Raw genomic sequence first — 18,475 nt, forward strand, 5'->3', positions numbered from 1 at the left:
TAATCGGACTAAACGGACTCTGACTGTATTGTTATACTCTACTGATAGTATTGTTATACCCTACGTAGAGTATCATCATTGTACTTAATAAATCGTTCATCCATTCAATTTATCCGAACACTGACCACCTAATTGGAAATTAGGTACCAAAAATTACACTAAAAATAAATTCACATTGTTGATACAATTTTATAAAAACTTAAAGCAAGCGGTGCTAAATAATTTCTGATCTTCATGGTTGGCTCGCCACCACATCAGATATCTCTAAGAAACTGCATATGCCTGTAATAATAACAGGGACCCCCAGAAAACATGGAAAAACCCAAAAATGTGAGCAAGTTGATTCTATGTTTCGTCTTCGCTGTCTGAAAGTATGCAATCTTTAATTTGCTCCCTAAAGAACAAAATAGATAAATAAGTAGAATAACAAGAAAGAAAATGAGCAAAACAAAATTCCAGATAGATTGTAAAATGCATATTTTATTATTTTTATTATTTTTCTCCTTTGGCTGTGAAAGGTAATAAGATACTTCGTAATAAAGGTACAAGACTAGAATAAAGCAGATGTAGCCCTAAACAAGCAACTCAATAGGATCTTGCTTGTTGAGGTCCCCGTAATAGAAGCTTATAACAAATTATACTGTAACTGAAATATACTATTATATACGCTAAGTATTTTACCTTAGCAGACTATAATTGTCAGCGCTGCCACACTTTGCTCGGGCAACTACTGGCTGAGGTAAAAGCGAATAAAAATCCCCAACTGATGACGGATCCTTGGGAAGTATCTGAAAGCGACAACTCGAACAGCATGCAGCACTAAAAAGAACAGAATTTGTGTCGCAGCTCTCGACATTTTTAAAACTTAGCAAATCAGATTTGCTAAGTGGGCTATTGCAGATTGGACAAAATGATTCCGAGGAAATAGATTCAGTAGGCTTAAGATTATATCTCTTTTGACGCCTTTGGGTTGCCAAAGGAACATTACTGTCGTTGATCTCGGGAATTCTGTTGAAATGAAATGGAGTAAGCTTTCCAGCTGTTCTCACAATTGTGCATTCTCGAGAAGGATTTTCTTCCTGGAGATTAAGAAAGGGAAAAAAAAAAAAAGGTTAAAAAAAGAATTTGCTAATTAAGCTTTTCTTTGAAAGTAGCTTCAAAGTAAGACGCTCTCAAGGATGAAAAAATGTATGCAAAGGAAATTAATTTAGCAAGCTCCATATATGCAACCACAGAATTAGCAGTATCTGCTTTTAAAAACCAAATCCATAAGAGATAATATTGAACCTCACAATCAGGCAAACGTAACAGTAACCTACCAAAGAAGTTAATTTTAAATTTGCTACCAAACCAAGTCTATAACAATCATTTCAGCCCATAAGGGCCCACTTGGTACCTGCAATAACGTGACAAATGACGATACCAAACCATTGATGCTAGAGGAAGGATTTTTATTCAACTCCACCGTCTTTAGGCTGCCCTGCCAAGTTAAGAGATTGGACCTCCATTCAATCAGGGATTGGAAATAGATATGGATTAAAAGGAAAAAATATGAACTACAAACCCATCAAGGTGGCAAAGCATGTTGAGCTCCTGTATAAGACAGTCACGAAGTGGAAGCACTACTGGGACCCCCCATCTTGAATCAACATACTGTATATCTGCGGGTAAAGAGTATCCATGGCCCTGTTGAAAGAAAGTACGTACCTGAGCAATCAAAATGTCTTCTAAGACCCGCTAAAAATATTCACTAGCAACATAAATTGTTGTCATTTACTGTCCATTTGGTAACTAAAGAAACTTGATTACGTATATCATAATATGCTGTCAAAACCCCCAAAATCTTGAAAATTAGCAAAACGAAAAGAGTTGAAAGCTGAAACCATCTAAACCATCGTTTACAGGAAAAGCATGCATAAGACATGACATAACAAATATTACTCCCAAAAAAAAAAAAAAAAAAGAAAAAAGAACAAACGAAACGTAAACCTTGACCGTAGCTGTAAGAACATGGCAGGCAATCCTCGATGTACATGATCCTAATACAAGTCTGTTGTATCCATTTTCAGAGGCAATCTGCAACACAAAAGAAAAAATAAAATAAATAAAAGAAAGTAGAAAACATTATGGAGTCGTGTATTCTCCTTCCCTTAATTATGTACTTGCCTTAAAAGCATTAAACATATAGACGAACCTTTTGTAAGGATAGCATTCGTAGATATACCAGAAGATCTTCTTTACCAGTGGCATCACAAACAGCATCTAGTAATTTTTTTAATCTGTCACTTCCATCATTGGAATCTGAAGAATAGAGACTTTCAATAGGAACAACATGCAATTCTTTGGTTGGGGGCGTTAGACTTGAAACAATCAACCTGATATCTTCAATTCCTTTAGTTACTTCATCTTCAGGAACAGTAAAAATGGAACTTTCATCAATAAAAGCAACTCCAACACCAAAAACTGGTAATGATCTATCCCTACTCGCATCGAAATTCTTCTGTGCTTTATGTTGCATCTCATGTACGAACTGCAAAGCAACTCTGACATAAAAACATTTCTTTTTTTTAGAAAATGAATTCGAACAATATTTTATGAAAAAGATAATCAGCAAAGTTTTATATATAGCAACAATCTCAATAGACTAAACAGCTCGTGCATCAACAAATTGTTTTGATCAATAAAAAGGGGAAAAAAATCTTTTTGAGTAATCCATATAAATTATTAATTTCTCATTTCATACAAAGAGTTAAAAAAAAAAAATGATCTTTTCACTTAAAATTAGCACATAAAGCTTATAACCAAGAGCTTCGTAATGACCAAGCTAACTGGAATTTAAGATCTAATTTTTTATTTTTTTTATTTTTTTCCTTTCTTAACAGTCAAATAGAGAGTAAAGAAAACTGAGATAAAAAATAGCGACCTGGAAGAAGCGCCTCCAGAAAAGGCAACGAGGACGTTATCAGTGGGACAAATCATGGCGTTGGAGGTAACGGCCAGCCTAAACTTGCCGAAAAGATTGCTTCGAAAGCAGTCACCGCAGAAGCGTGCGTCATCATCGGTGCGACGGCCTGCGAAAGACATAGGCTGGTTGGCCTTGCACTTAATGCATAGACCTTGGTTATTACCATTAGCAACTGGTTTAGTCTCTGGTGAGGGAACGGCCGCCACTTCTTCATCTTCTTCATCTCTGTTTCGATAGCAATTGGATCGGCAGCCAGAATCAGAACCATTGCACGCCATGTTAAAAGCTCCGCACAGCTCAGCTTCAATGGCGAGGAGCGATGAGTTTGGGCGTAGGGCTTTTGACCCTTTTTTGTTGGTCATTGTCAAATTGGGCTTTTTGTCCAAATCCATGGGCCTTATTTAAGCCCATGCTAAAAAATACCCCGAAAAAAAAAAAAAAAAGGGGAAAAAGGTGGATTTACCTTTTACAATAGGAGCTCTTTCATTCCGCCAGCAACTTCCTCCCTCTCCCGGCGGCCTTTCTTTCTCACCTTCGCGGCTTCGGTTATCTGCAAAACTTATTAGTAGGCCAGACGGTGATCGGAACCCGTGCCACGTCACCACAACCTCTTTCCCAATCTTCCCTCAAACCTATCCTCACTCACCGTACGTGTTCTTGGGGAAGATAACAAACCAACCACAGCTGGTAAGCATTGCCCTTTTTCCCCTTCCTCTCTTTTCGACCTTTTTCGATTTAGAAATTCTGGTTTAAACATTTATTAATTTTTTTTGGGGTAAATAAGTGTTCTTTTTGTTTATTTTTTTGGTAATCAAGCGTTGAAATAAATGGCTTAGTGTTCTGTACTACTGTAAGAATTTTTCGTCACTGTGCATCGTTGCATAATGCAAGCATATTCAAAAATTTGCTTTTGGGAGTCTTGGAGACAAGAGTGCTCAGTAGGGAATTTGTTTATTGGATTGTACTTTCTTTTAAGTAATTTCCCACATGTGCGATATCACATAATCGTGGTGCCTGCATTTCTTATTATTTTTGTGTTACATATTCTGATGAGTGATTAAATTAATAAAGTGGCTAAATGAACGGGAATTTTATTTACCATGTTTTTGCTGGTTGAAAAAGATTCCAAAGGTTATATTTTTATAGATAGACAGGATACACTGCGCTGTTTCTTTAATGAATCACAATGAAAAAAAAAATAATAATAATAATAAATGAAAGCTTGGTTTAGTGGAGGTTGGTGTTAAATCGGTTTGTGTTTCTTTTTCAGATACCTTGGTACCGAAGGGTTGCCTTGTATAGATTGTTTTGGCTTTTTTTTTTTTTTTTTTTCGTGTTAAATCTTGTGTCTTTTTATAGAGTCAATTCATTTTATGCTAAATGGATGCATCATGCCTACGAACTAGTGCAGTGTGATTAAAACAAGTCAAAAGAGAAAGAGATATGGGATTGCCAAATGTTTCAGGGGATTTGTCAGCAGAAATGGACGTGGATGCTTTCAGACGACTTTTCCCTCTGCGCTTCTATGAGCGCCATCTTGTTGAATCTATACGCCCTGATGCCAGGCCACTTGGAAGAGCCAGAGATACAACGTTAGCCTTAGGTCCGTTGACATTTTTTTTTTTTTTTTTTTCTTTTTCATTTTTTGTAGCAAGGAGTTCACTTTTAAAGTTCATGTAACCATGTAAGTTTAACTAATTTGCCTTTTCTATTTAGGGGCAGTTGCATCTGCTGATGGATCAGCACTAGCAAAGATTGGATTGACTGTAATTGCTTATCTGTGTGTTTGTCTTTTGTATTCATCTGCATATCCACACAGTTTAGACGTATTAAGGTGATATATTTCTTGTAACTAATGATTTTTTTTGGTCTAGACCATGCTGGCTGCTATAAAAATGGAAGTCATGACACCTTCAACTGAGACGCCAGATGAGGGATCCATAGGTGGAGTTTACATAGCTTGGCAAAACTTGTATTTTTGTTTGGGCCATTATATTTTTGTTGTTCGCTTTTATTTATTAGGTATCAACATTGAACCATTTTCAGCTATTGATTTCCACATGCCTCCAATTTGTTCTCCGCTTGTTAGGCCTGGTAGGCCTGCTGAGGCAGAACCGGTTGTGTCGAAGCAGTTATCTGATACTATTCTAAGGCATGTCGATTGTTTCTCTGGTTAATTCTTCGCCGCTTAAATTATCCTAGCTCCTTCTGAGTATCTTCTGCTGGAGTGTTGGTTTTTTCTCTTGATTTTTTCTTTTCCAGTGATGTCCTATCTGCCTAGTCTAATATTAACTGTTTCAAAGAATTCTTTTTTCCCTTCAGGTTCTTGCATTTTTTGATATGTACACACTATGTTAACTTCTAGATGGCTCTGTAACATGCTGAATTTTAATGATTTCGATGTTCTATGCAGTTCTGGCATGATTAATTTGAAGGAGTTATCCTTGATCAATGGAAAAGCTGCTTGGATGGTCTACCTGGTAATGCTTTTTACTTTCTAGCATACGCATCTTTTCATTATGGCCTCAAAGAACAAATAAGGATTGGAGTCTGGTCTGTTCTCTTTCCTTTTGAGTTGCATTTATTCTATATCACTTGGCTTTCTGATGTTTGGTTAATCACATAGGTTTAGCAAGTTACTCAGTAAATCATGAATTGAAATTACCTATATAATCTTTTTGAATATATATATGTACTGATCACAAAAATGTATGACTTTATCTCTTGCAGGACATATACTGTTTGGATGCTGATGGTGCCCTCTTTGATGCTGCTTTGCTCTCAGCAGTTGCCGCCTTTTCTCACTGTAATTTTATTCTTAAACTTTGTTACTACATTGTGCAACTGTTTAATCAAATAAGTCTATAACTGTTATGTTTTACAGTGCAGATTCCTGTAGTTTCATTAAATGATCATGGGAAAGTAGTTCTTATGTCTGAGGAGAACGAGGGAGGAAAAGATCCAGTAAATAAAGAGAAAAGGAAGCTCACATTGAGCAGCATACCATTTTCATTAACATGCATACTTCACAAGAATTACATATTGGCTGACCCTACTGCAGAGGAAGAATCAATCATGGAAACTCTTGTAACTGTGGTTTTGGATTCATCTGGTCAACTTGTCTCTCTTTACAAGCCAGGTGGACCTGTACTTGCCTATACTTCAGCTATTCAGGTTGGTTTGCCCCTTCAAGTTAATATGTTGATGGCGCCTTGAAACTCAATACAACATAAAAGGGTTACTTGTGATTTGTGTCCTATGAAATTGCTCTGTTTAACTATAAAGTTGAAGTATCAGTCTGAATAAATATGCCGTTAACGATCGTGGTGTTTGATACTCAATAGGGTGTGAATTCAATAACTCGATTCTGATGGAGAATGATATCTATGGTTGCAGGATTGTGTTGCGCTGACTAGGCAAAGAGTGAAGGAACTTCGGAAGATTTTAGATGAAGCCCTTTCCGGTATGGAGGTTTACTAGTTTCATTGTCCATCTTCTATTAAGATTAATTTATAAATATATATACTTTCATTTCTACCTCTTCTTCTGGTGACATTAGTAACCATCAAGAACGGTTTTTGGGAGGTAGCATCTTTAGTCAATTTTGTCTTTTTGGCTTTACAAAAGTGTTATGAAATCTTATAAATGAAATGCTTCCAATTTTCCCCCCCTCCTTTATGATAATTTGGCGGTAGTATATGTACAAAGCACACAATCTTCAATGAAAATGGCAAAATATTCAGCACTTTTAACATTGTAACATTGTGTTTTACGTGAAAAAAAGAAAAAAAAAAAAAAAAGAAATATATTGTAACTTTGTGCATTACATAAGATTTGAGAACAGGTAACCCTGATAAACCTAAACCCTGCTGTTCAATCCTGAAACCAAGAATATGGAATATATATATATATATATATATATTCAGTCTAATCGATCTGCAATCTATGGTTTGTATTAACTGGGTTTGCAAATTGTTTGATTTTATTTTCACTAAACACCCATTCTATGTTTAACGGATGCGAGTACAGCAGACTGCAGTAATCAATCAGCCATATTTTGTAAGGTAAAAGAATACATGAGAAACATTCACCAAAAAACAAAAGATATATGAGAAACTACGTGTACATGAAACCTGCCGAGCAAAAGTGTTACGAATATCAAAGCACTCACGCTAGCATACAAAAACATAAACATGTACGAATATGAAGATTCTAGTTTTCTTTTGACGCTTTAAATTGTTTTCGAGTAAAAATCCAAAAATGATGATTATATGTTAAAAAAACTTAACCATCTTTTTTTGGTTGGACTGGAAGGGTTAGTAGCATCGAAAAGCTTTGGTATTGATTGCGTCATTTTTAACAAAATTTGAATACAAAGATTCCAAAACGATGTCATTTAGGAAAGAGAAAAAAAAAAAAAAATCATCTTTCATGATAAGTTAATTGTGGATGATTTTTTATGGGAAATTGCCATTAAGTTTGTCCTCCGCTTGCTCAGTTTATACACAAGAAAGTGAAAAGACGTTAAAGGACATGGTATAGATACTAGCCACTAGGCCAGGGAATATCTGGTCTCAAGGCTGTCCGCAGAGGAAAATATCAATTCCTTGTCCTGAGAAACACATGCTCGAAAGCAAGAATCTTTACAAGCAAAAGTAAGAGCGTTCGAAAAAAATCTTCCAATTTCTCTCTCATCATCCATATTAACCACTCTTGCTTCCTTATGGTACTTTTGGGAATCCTATTGGACCAATCAGAATTCAGGAGACTCCATCGTAAAGACCCAAACAGATAGATAAGTAGACAAGCTCTTTTGCTCTCTCCCTCTTTCTCCATCAACAGACCTACATGAAAACTCAACCTCAGAAATAAATAATTACACTCATTTAATTTATTGACTACACATATTGCCACGTGTCCCAAACTTCCACCACTAACTATACAAAACCAACTGTTTCTATTCCCAAGTGCCCCCCCTTCGTAGTTGTTATCCTCCACACAATATAAAACTATAAGCCTTTCGATGTTCCTGAGAAAAAGAAACGAAACTGAAACTGAAAGCTAAAACAAAGTCACAGAGAAGAGAGTAACGCAGAGCTTCATACAATTATCAGAAAATTCTCTTTTTATACATATCTATGTTTATTGTGTGAATTATCATCTCCTTGATTTTGAAAACAGAGGAGTATTTTTTTTTTTTTTTTTTTTTTTTTTTTTTGTGTGTGTGTGTTTTGCCACTGAACAGCTTGGTTGTCAATGGCTTCTTTAGTATCATCGCCATTCACTCTATCCGGTTCCAAAGAAGCTCTTTCTTCACTTTCTCAAAAGCATTACTTTCTTCACTCATTTCTACCCAGGAAAATCAACCCCACCTACTCAAAATTCACTCTCAGAGTGAAATGTGCAGCAATTGGCAATGGACTATTCACCCAAACCACACCAGAGGTTCGTCGAATCGTACCCAGTAACAACCAAGGCTTACCAACCGTGAAAATCGTCTACGTAGTCTTGGAAGCTCAGTATCAGTCATCTCTAACAGCCGCAGTCCAGGCTCTGAACAGCAACCAAACGGATGCCTCGTATGAAGTTGTGGGTTACTTGGTTGAGGAGCTCCGAGACGAAGCCACGTACAAAACTTTCTGCAAGGACCTTGAGGACGCTAACATTTTCATTGGGTCTTTGATCTTTGTGGAGGAACTTGCTCTCAAAGTCAAGGCTGCTGTGGAGAAAGAGAGGGACAGACTCGACGCCGTTTTGGTGTTCCCTTCAATGCCTGAAGTGATGAGGCTGAACAAGTTGGGCTCTTTCAGTATGTCACAGCTTGGGCAGTCAAAGAGTCCGTTTTTCCAGCTTTTCAAGAGGAAGAAGCAGTCGTCTGCTGGTTTTGCTGATAGCATGTTGAAGCTAGTAAGAACTTTGCCTAAGGTTTTGAAATACTTGCCCAGTGATAAAGCTCAGGATGCTAGGCTTTATATTCTTAGTCTTCAATTTTGGCTTGGTGGGTCACCTGATAATCTGCAGAATTTCTTGAAAATGATATCCGGGTCTTATGTTCCCGCTCTAAAAGGGACTAAGATTAAGTATTCTGACCCGGTTCTGTATTTGGATAGTGGGGTTTGGCACCCTTTGGCTCCTTGTATGTATGATGATGTGAAGGAGTATATGAATTGGTATGATACAAGGAGGGATGCTAATGAGAAGCTTAAGAGTCCAAATGCACCAATAATTGGGTTGGTTTTGCAGAGGAGTCATATTGTTACAGGAGATGAAAGTCACTATGTGGCAGTGATTATGGAGTTGGAGGCAAGAGGGGCTAAAGTGATACCAATTTTTGCCGGTGGACTTGACTTTTCAGGGCCGGTTGAGAGGTACTTGATTGATCCGGTTACAAAGAAACCTTTTGTACATTCGGTGGTATCGCTTACCGGTTTCGCTTTGGTCGGAGGGCCGGCAAGGCAGGATCATCCACGGGCTATTGAGGCTCTGATGAAGCTTGATGTTCCTTATATTGTTGCGTTGCCTCTGGTGTTTCAGACAACTGAGGAGTGGTTAAACAGTACTCTGGGGCTTCACCCAATTCAGGTAGCATTGCAAGTGGCTCTTCCCGAGCTTGATGGAGGCATGGAGCCTATTGTTTTTGCTGGTCGGGATCCTAGAACTGGTAAGGGAAGCGTCCTTTACTGTCTGTTTTATTCTTTTCCAAAAACTGAGTTTTTGTAATACTTTTGTATGGATATATTCCATTATTTATGTTGCTATTTTTTCTTCTGTCTCATTCTTATAGTCATGATTTTAATGGTTAATACGTAATGCAATGCGGTTGCAGGGAAATCACATGCTCTTCACAAGAGGGTGGAACAACTATGCACCAGGGCGATTAGATGGGCTGAACTGAAAAGAAAGTCAAAGGTGCGTTCCTTCTTAACACACATTTTTATAACTTACATGCCCTCAAAAAACTAGACAGCAAGAATTCTAGTCTGGCTAGAAAAAGATTCTGTTTGTGATAATGAATTGATTGATCTTGTTATGTTAATTCTATCTTATCAACTTTAGAAATGATTGCATAGACTTCAATTTTTTCCAAACCATACTTGCAATTATAGAGGCAGTAGGAGGAGGATATATCTGATACATATATATATATATATATGTATGTATTAATAAAAACAAAAAAAACTCAGTGCTATAAGTTTTATGCTTTATTCATTGCTGAGGTATTTGTTGTTTATCTTACAGGATATTTCTAATTGTTCCACTGTTTTTTAAAGCGTATTAATAAATTCTGTCTGTGAAGATTTACCTGTACATTTTCTTCCACCGTTACACTCTTAACCATAACTGCAGGTTTTCTGAGTTGATGTACTTAATTTTCTTTGTTTGCCTTTATAGTTTGAAATCCTCAAATATGTTTGCTGTCTATGACATTGTGAACCTAGTTGAAAGTTCTGTTTTTATTCTTATATTTTAAAATCTTCTGAAAATAAATTATGCAACTATGCAGACAGAGAAGAGGGTAGCAATCACAGTGTTCAGCTTCCCACCAGACAAAGGAAATGTCGGAACAGCTGCCTATCTTAATGTCTTTTCCTCCATCTTCTCAGTTCTGCAAGATCTTAAAAGAGACGGTTACAATGTTGAGGGCCTTCCAGAGACATCAGAAGCCTTGATTGAAGAAGTAATTCATGACAAAGAGGCTCAATTCAGCAGTCCAAACCTGAATGTTGCTTACAAAATGGGGGTCCGTGAATACCAAAGCCTAACACCTTATGCCAATGCATTGGAAGAAAGCTGGGGAAAACCACCTGGGAATCTGAACTCAGATGGAGAGAATCTCTTAGTATATGGCAAACAGTATGGCAATGTCTTCATTGGAGTCCAGCCCACATTTGGCTATGAGGGTGATCCTATGAGGCTGCTGTTCTCAAAATCAGCTAGTCCACATCATGGCTTTGCAGCATATTATTCATTTGTTGAAAAGATTTTCAAAGCTGATGCTGTTCTCCATTTTGGTACCCATGGTTCACTGGAATTCATGCCCGGGAAACAGGTGGGAATGAGTGATGTCTGTTACCCTGACAGTTTGATTGGAAACATTCCCAATGTCTATTACTATGCTGCTAATAATCCATCTGAAGCAACTATAGCAAAACGCCGCAGCTATGCTAATACCATCAGCTACCTGACCCCTCCAGCAGAAAATGCAGGGCTTTACAAGGGCCTTAAGCAGTTGAGTGAGCTCATCTCTTCATACCAATCTCTTAAAGACACAGGCCGTGGACCACAGATTGTCAGCTCTATCATCAGCACAGCTAAACAATGTAATCTTGACAAGGATGTGGAACTACCTGATGAGGGGCAGGAAATCACAGCGCAAGAACGAGATCTTGTGGTTGGTAAGGTTTATTCCAAAATCATGGAGATTGAATCCCGTCTTTTGCCTTGTGGTCTTCATGTCATTGGTGAGCCTCCATCAGCCATAGAAGCAATAGCAACTCTTGTCAACATTGCCGCACTGGACCGTCCTGAAGATGAGATATCATCACTTCCATCTATATTAGCTGAAACAGTGGGAAGAAACATAGAGGACATCTACAGAGGGAGTGACAAAGGAATTTTGAAAGATGTGGAGCTTCTTAGGCAAATAACTGAAGCATCACGTGGAGCAATTTCAGCTTTTGTGGAGCGTACAACAAATAAGAAGGGTCAAGTTGTTGATGTGGCTGATAAGCTCAGCTCTATTCTTGGATTTGGTATCAACGAGCCTTGGGTTCAATACTTGTCAAACACAAAATTTTACCGGGCAGATAGGGACAAGCTTAGAAAATTATTTGAGTTTTTAGGAGAATGTTTGAAGCTTATTGTGGCTGATAATGAGTTGGGAAGTTTGAAGCAAGCATTGGCGGGGAAGTATGTGGAACCAGGGCCTGGTGGAGACCCAATTAGAAACCCCAAAGTTTTGCCAACAGGAAAGAACATTCATGCGCTTGATCCACAAGCTATACCCACAACAGCAGCAATGCAAAGTGCAAAAGTTGTTGTTGACAGACTAATTGAGAGGCAGAAGGCAGACAATGGGGGAAACTATCCTGAGACAGTTGCACTTGTTTTATGGGGCACAGACAATATCAAGACTTATGGTGAGTCCTTGGCTCAAGTTCTGTGGATGATTGGTGTTAGGCCAGTTGCTGATACTTTTGGTAGAGTCAACCGGGTGGAACCAGTCGATTTGGAAGAGCTTGGAAGGCCTAGGATTGATGTTGTTGTTAATTGCTCAGGAGTTTTCAGAGACCTCTTTATCAATCAGGTATTGTTATAAGTTTCTTAATTTGGATATTCATTGTGAAATTCATGTATTCTTTCAAGTTCCACTAGCCATTATGATTGGATATGAAAACCGGAAATTTAGAAATTAACCAATTAGGCTATAGAGAGGTAATAATCAGTGTGGCAACTAACAATTGCATTTCAAAATCATATTTCTTTATCATGTTTCCTCCTTCATTTTAGATCAACTTTTGATGATTGCAACTTGTTTGCAGATGAATCTTCTTGACCGGGCAGTAAAGATGGTTGCTGAGCTAGATGAGCCAGCTGAAATGAACTATGTTAGGAAGCATGCAATTGAACAAGCAGAAGCCCTTGGAATTGACGTTCGCGAAGCTGCAACACGGGTCTTCTCAAATGCCTCAGGATCCTACTCTTCTAATATAAATCTTGCCGTTGAGAATTCTTCATGGAATGATGAGAAACAATTGCAAGACATGTATTTAAGCAGGAAATCTTTTGCCTTCGATTGTGATGCCCCTGGCGCAGGAATGACTGAGAAAAGAAATGTTTTTGAGATGGCTTTGAGCACAGCTGACGCAACATTCCAGAATCTGGACTCCTCAGAAATCTCACTCACTGATGTGAGTCACTATTTTGACTCAGATCCAACCAACCTGGTACAGAACCTAAGGAAGGATGGGAAGAAACCCAGCGCATACGTTGCTGACACCACCACAGCTAATGCACAGGTGAGAATTCAATACTTCTTCCTACTTAAAAAGCGAGTTCAGGATTTTCTCTGCTCAATATTTTTGTGTTTATAATCTAAAAGCACATAAATTTACTTGGTTAACCATCATGAATTTTATGTAACGCAGGTTCGTACACTTTCTGAGACAGTGCGGCTTGATGCACGAACCAAGTTATTGAATCCCAAGTGGTATGAAGGAATGATGTCAAGTGGGTATGAGGGTGTCCGTGAAATTGAGAAAAGGCTTACGAACACAGTTGGATGGAGTGCGACTTCTGGTCAAGTTGACAACTGGGTTTATGAAGAGGCCAACACAACTTTCATTGAAGATGAAGAGATGTTGAACAGGCTCATGAATACCAACCCGAATTCCTTCCGGAAAATGGTGCAGACATTCTTAGAGGCCAATGGACGTGGTTATTGGGAGACTTCAGAACATAATATTGAAAGGTTGAGGCAGTTGTACTCGGAAGTCGAAGACAAAATCGAAGGAATTGACCGGTAATCTGCAAACCAGCTATTCAGAAAATTTGTAAAGTGCAAATATCAGTGCATCGATGAGCCTCAGGCCCTCCTCCTCCCTTCCCCCCTACCCCCCCACACCAAAAAAAAAAAAAAAAAAAAGGTAGATAGTCTAAAGTGTTGGGAAATGTCTTTGATGTGAAGTTTTACCCATTTCCTGATGCAATCCTACGTATTTACAGGCTTAGGCACTGGTGTCTGTACTGTTATTTTGCAGACCTCAGAACATGTTTCTATCATTGTTGATAATATTTCTTTTCTCCTACCAATTATGGTTTGATAATTTTCTTACTACGTTTAAAGAATTTAAGACGTTATCTCTTCTGCGCTCCGGAAAACGTCTGTCAATTTTAGTTATCGATCAAGATAATTAATGAGTTTCATGTTGTCAAATATGAATAAAGTAACAAAGTTACAAGCAAATTAATTTCAATTTTGCCGATTACTTTCTATAAGATTTCTATATTATAAGACCCAAGAAACGGGTATATTGGCAAACACATTGAAGTTTGCTTAAACGATTTAAGATTCGAAATATTAAACTATTGGGTTATCAATGTTTAATACAATTTCTCCTTTCATATATTCACGAACAAAAAGCAAAGATGGATACATCTTTGTTCAGATAAGTGTCCAATCAGTAATGAATATTACAAGGTAAATCTACAAAAGGTCAAAAAAAAAAAAAAAAAAAAAAAAAAAAAAAAAAAGAAGACAAAAGATATACCCTCCCCTAGAAAAAGAAAAAAGAATGAAGGAAAAGAATACAAGGATTTTGGTATAACAAAAAGGAAGTGGTACGCGTATCTTTCTTCATCTCTTGCTGCTATTTTTTGTACCCAGAGATTATTATTCTCTTCATACTAACTCCGTTAGGAGAGGATCACCATATCCCATTAATCTGATCAAATTTATAAATTCCTGTTCGCTCGATACACTCCATGGGTGAACAGCAGGTACTTTGGATGAATAAAGGCTAGAAGAATTCATAGAAGGTGGTGTTTGCTTATAAATCATTGTACTAAGCACTGAGTCAAAATTCTGAGGTGAATCCATTGATAAAAAGAACAAGGGAATTGCAACCTTCTGATGGACTTCTTGATTTCCCACTAAATTAACAAGATCCGCAAAATCAGCTACAAAATGCCGAGGGATATAGAATACCTCAGAGTTGCATATTGTAAGGCTCTGGCCACTTTTTACAGTTTCTTTGTAACTGACTTGGAAATGAGCTGGCATCGTGCTGACAATGTTGTTTACCATAGCTGCTTGTTTTGAGAACCAATCTGAGTTATCATTGGTTGAAACAGTAGTCCAAGATTCGGACACCTGAATCCCATCTAAATTGTTAGAGAGAACTGATAATGGTTCCGGCATAAAAAAATCGGCTTTTGGCATAAGGAATTGTATGCTAGAAAAATAACAGCTTTGACCATTAATAGTACCATCATGTTATGATTATCTCATCATTTTTGGGGAAAAAAAATAAAAATAAAAATGTTTCTGTTCATGTTCAGCTAAACTGAAGAAGCTGTGAAGGCCTCTAGAGGCACAAATAGCCATGGCAACCAAAAATGACTTTTCCTAGAATGGGAGAAAATATAACATGCTTGGATAGGAAGAAATTATAATTGCATGGAATGTCTAAAGTCGCATTATTACCTTGTTTGTTATCCACAGTTTAGTCTTGTCTCCTTCCAGAAGATTCCAGTAATTAAGAATCGTATCATCCTGAAGGAACAAAAATCCCTCTGCACTGGTAAATCGATCGAATATCTTGGGTAGGTCTCTGTAGAAATGTAACATAAGTTATAATCATAAATCAGAATGACTGGCCCCTTTAAACCAACTATAATCTATGATAATATGGATCGAAGGAAAGGGAAGGTAGAATGGTTATAAATGCTAAAAGAAGCAAAATTGAGACTGAAGCCACAACAACAAAATTTTATAAGGCATCAAATCTCAATTGGGAGGTACCAGTATTCAAGTAGGAGGTGATAACACAGCAAATCTCAATTCGAACCTTACCACTTGAAATCTCACAGAATGACAATACATCCTAACATCCTATCAAGAACTTAACCTAAAGATTAAAGTCCCACAAATAAATAATTGCAGATTACAAACTAGAGACTGCTGAAACCCCATGCTAGATTATTGTTCATTTCATATGCACAAAACTGTGAACAAGAATTGTGCACAAGCCACAACTCTAAGAATCAGTAGCTTAAAACTTGTAATAGATCCTATAATCAGATTCTATCCCGATATTGGACACAGATTATTGATGTTACACTAAATGACAGTGCCCTTGATCCTCTTATTCATTACTCATTTGGCTCCCAATCTACCCAAAATAACATGTACAAATTACAAACCCAACAGATTAGGTACATCTAAAGCCAAACCTGGTAATTCGAAATAAAAATCTAACGAAGTAAAAGGTTAAAATGCACATTGCAGGCAACTTACTTGTATAGTCGGTCCAATTGACCTTCTTCAACAGCAAGATCTGGGTTCTTCTGTCCAGACAAAATGACCACGGTTTTGAATATTCGCCCATAAAGCAATCTCCACTCAAGAGCTGTACGTTCTACAGGGCCACTGCAGAACATAATAAGAACAACATTGCCAAAGTACTTCCTCCATCGAATCAAATTTCCAATCTCATAACTCACTGTTCCTGTTTCTTCAACACCAAGATGAACAGATGGCAATTTTCTTGGGAAAAACTCTTTCCGATCCCCATGACCAATACTCGCCCGTGGTCGATCCAGTTCAAATGACATTAGTCTTGGCTGCTGGTAACCAACGGCAACCAAATCCTGAAGCCAAGCAGCAGTAAACTTTACATCTTTCTCAGTCCAGAATCCCTCCTCTGCCATTGCATAACTTAATTCCAGGATCTTCTCAAACAATCTATGCTTATTCGATCTCCAAGAAATCAAAAACTTAATTAGGCGACCTACATTTACATGGAGATCTTTCTCTTCTGAAAATGGGTATGCCTCAATTCTATCATATCTATGAACCGTAGGTGGGTAAACAACAACATACCCACCTATCTCCCACAACAGCCTTTGTCCCCAGTAGCCCCTCAACACATCAGAAGCCATTGAGCTAATAGAAACAGGAAGCATTAAAGCCCAAAACGCTGAAGAATGGTAAATTGTATTGAAAGAATTAACAGGCACCATCATTCCTTGAGGCAATGCCACTTTGGGAGCATGCTCATCAAACCTAATATCAAAGGCTTCCAAACCCGATTTCCTGGTGAAATAGAAAACCGAATCAACATCAGGGAGACCATTAGAGATACCCTGTTGTATGAACTGCTTTCCACTGAAAACTTCAGTGTAAAACTCTTCATGCCCAACTTCACCTACATTTTCCAGAGGCAAACCCCTAGGCCAAACAGACCGTTGCCCAAAATGAATATAAGGGTTCACAACAGTCCTATTCGGATTCTCATGGCTATACTGCAAAATCGTCTCTTGCCTAGCACCTTCTCCTATCAATTCTACATCAAAGTGCTTACCCAAATCGCCATCGATCACATCGCCGCGATCGTCAGCATCGAAGATCTTCTTCGCGCCGTGTTGGATGGCAAACAAATACCCCACGGTCTTCCTAACAAACGACTCGTAAGGAAGGTAATCCAGTACGCGAAAGTCCAATTTAGCCTGCTGTTCCAAGGACAAAAAGATTGCACCTTTAAGGCTCCAATCCGACGGCGTCTGTGAATTTCCAATCGCCAAGACCTGCCACCCTTTGATCTTGACGAGCTTGCGGAGCGAATCGGTTGGGTAATTGGAAACGGAAACGACGATCCACCGCTCCGATCGGAAATTCGCGTAGGGGGAGGACTTATCAGAGTTGGGTGGTATGGAATTCCAATTCACATGCGGGAATTGGATCTTCTCAAGGGCTTCAGCTTCCTTTTCGAAGCAAAGGAGAGCTGCAGTGTCGCCGACGTTGCGGAGGAAGTAAAGGGCGGCTACAGTGGCAATCAGGAGCAAGATTGAGATAATCTTGTAGAGGTTATCCGATAGCCATGTGGAGAAATCGAGGCTCTTGGACTCGGAAAAGCGGTTTGGACGAAGAGTAGTAGGCAAGGTTCTGATCTGGGATTGTTTAGGGGACTTGGGGGCTGCACGGTCTTGGACCAACATTGAAAATTTAATCCCTCAAATTTCTCTCTGTGCTTTTTCAACCTTGACTCTGAAGCTGAACTCTCTTCGACTTCCCACTTTAACTTCAACTCCTGAAACAAATTCACAGAGAAAGTTGGAACACCAAAAACGAAGATTTTGAATGTTGGGTAATGGAGTCTGGTTTCTGAGAGAGCGTGTAAACAAATGTTTTCTCTCTCAGCTGTGGTTGCTCTGCCGACATGTGTGGTATGAGAGGTGGGGCATTTTGGTTGGGTTGCTTAGGCTTCAATATAACTGCTTCGCTGCAGCTTTTGGTGGGACGGAGGTCTCTGTCTTATTGTTTCGCTTCTGCCCATTTGTATTTTGTAATATTATATTATTTATTTATCTAGCCAATTATTTGTTTATTGTTGGTTTTATTTACTTATTTATTTTTTATATTGGGATTGGGAGTTGAATTTAGATGGATTGAATAATACTTCATACCAGATGTAATAATGTTTGATGGGGTGTCTCATTTAGAAATATTCTGGTTGGTTGGCTTTGTGATTGCTTCTTCTGGCTTTGATTCTTTGAGAAAGCCTAACTACCTCTTGCATTTTTCTATCATCTCTATAATCTATTACAATTAACATTCTTATTCTGATATGATTTTATTTAAAACACGGTGCCAATTTTGTAAATTTGTTTCTATTTGCTTATAAAGGATAATATGATATACTAAATGATAAACACACAAAAGAGAAATTACAAATTCTTATATATCTATTAACTCTCGACCAAATTTCATTGGTTTGAGTGAATTGTACT

At 38.0% G+C, this 18,475-nt stretch overlaps 4 protein-coding genes across 5 annotated transcripts; 2 read left to right on the forward strand and 2 right to left on the reverse strand.

Moving 5' to 3' along the window:
- Positions 1-78: 78 nt before the first annotated feature.
- On the reverse strand, positions 79-3,372 carry LOC107431710 (cytoplasmic tRNA 2-thiolation protein 2). Of its 2 annotated transcripts, none has more exons than XM_016042688.3 (7): positions 2,924-3,372; positions 2,195-2,543; positions 1,990-2,076; positions 1,565-1,686; positions 1,397-1,475; positions 682-1,079; positions 79-394 (listed from the first exon to the last, which is right to left on the reverse strand). In XM_016042688.3, the coding sequence occupies exons 1-7, from the start codon at positions 3,355-3,357 to the stop codon at positions 346-348; spliced, it is 1,518 nt and encodes a 505-aa protein (XP_015898174.3). In that variant the 5' UTR covers positions 3,358-3,372; the 3' UTR covers positions 79-345. The 2 variants fall into 2 exon arrangements, with proteins under 2 accessions (XP_015898174.3, XP_048320841.1); XM_048464884.1 differs by having other exon boundaries at positions 1,565-1,707.
- An 82-nt stretch (positions 3,373-3,454) lies between these two features.
- LOC107431711 (uncharacterized) lies at positions 3,455-6,639 on the forward strand. The gene is made up of 9 exons (XM_016042689.4): positions 3,455-3,652; positions 4,377-4,568; positions 4,682-4,731; positions 4,840-4,909; positions 5,012-5,117; positions 5,379-5,445; positions 5,696-5,771; positions 5,850-6,139; positions 6,362-6,639. The coding sequence occupies exons 2-9, from the start codon at positions 4,409-4,411 to the stop codon at positions 6,443-6,445; spliced, it is 903 nt and encodes a 300-aa protein (XP_015898175.1). The 5' UTR covers positions 3,455-3,652; positions 4,377-4,408; the 3' UTR covers positions 6,446-6,639.
- Positions 6,640-7,981: 1,342 nt separating this feature from the next.
- LOC107431688 (magnesium-chelatase subunit ChlH, chloroplastic) lies at positions 7,982-13,777 on the forward strand. The gene is made up of 5 exons (XM_016042667.4): positions 7,982-9,626; positions 9,792-9,874; positions 10,470-12,272; positions 12,508-12,984; positions 13,114-13,777. The coding sequence occupies exons 1-5, from the start codon at positions 8,222-8,224 to the stop codon at positions 13,489-13,491; spliced, it is 4,146 nt and encodes a 1,381-aa protein (XP_015898153.2). The 5' UTR covers positions 7,982-8,221; the 3' UTR covers positions 13,492-13,777.
- On the reverse strand, positions 13,626-18,143 carry LOC107431709 (probable glycosyltransferase STELLO2). The gene is made up of 3 exons (XM_016042685.4): positions 15,984-18,143; positions 15,171-15,297; positions 13,626-14,837 (listed from the first exon to the last, which is right to left on the reverse strand). The coding sequence occupies exons 1-3, from the start codon at positions 17,681-17,683 to the stop codon at positions 14,367-14,369; spliced, it is 2,298 nt and encodes a 765-aa protein (XP_015898171.2). The 5' UTR covers positions 17,684-18,143; the 3' UTR covers positions 13,626-14,366.
- Between the last annotated feature and the right edge of the window lie 332 nt (positions 18,144-18,475).

The sequence above is a fragment of the Ziziphus jujuba genome, chromosome 11, assembly GCF_031755915.1.
Source record: "Ziziphus jujuba cultivar Dongzao chromosome 11, ASM3175591v1".
Lineage (NCBI taxonomy): Eukaryota > Viridiplantae > Streptophyta > Magnoliopsida > Rosales > Rhamnaceae > Ziziphus > Ziziphus jujuba.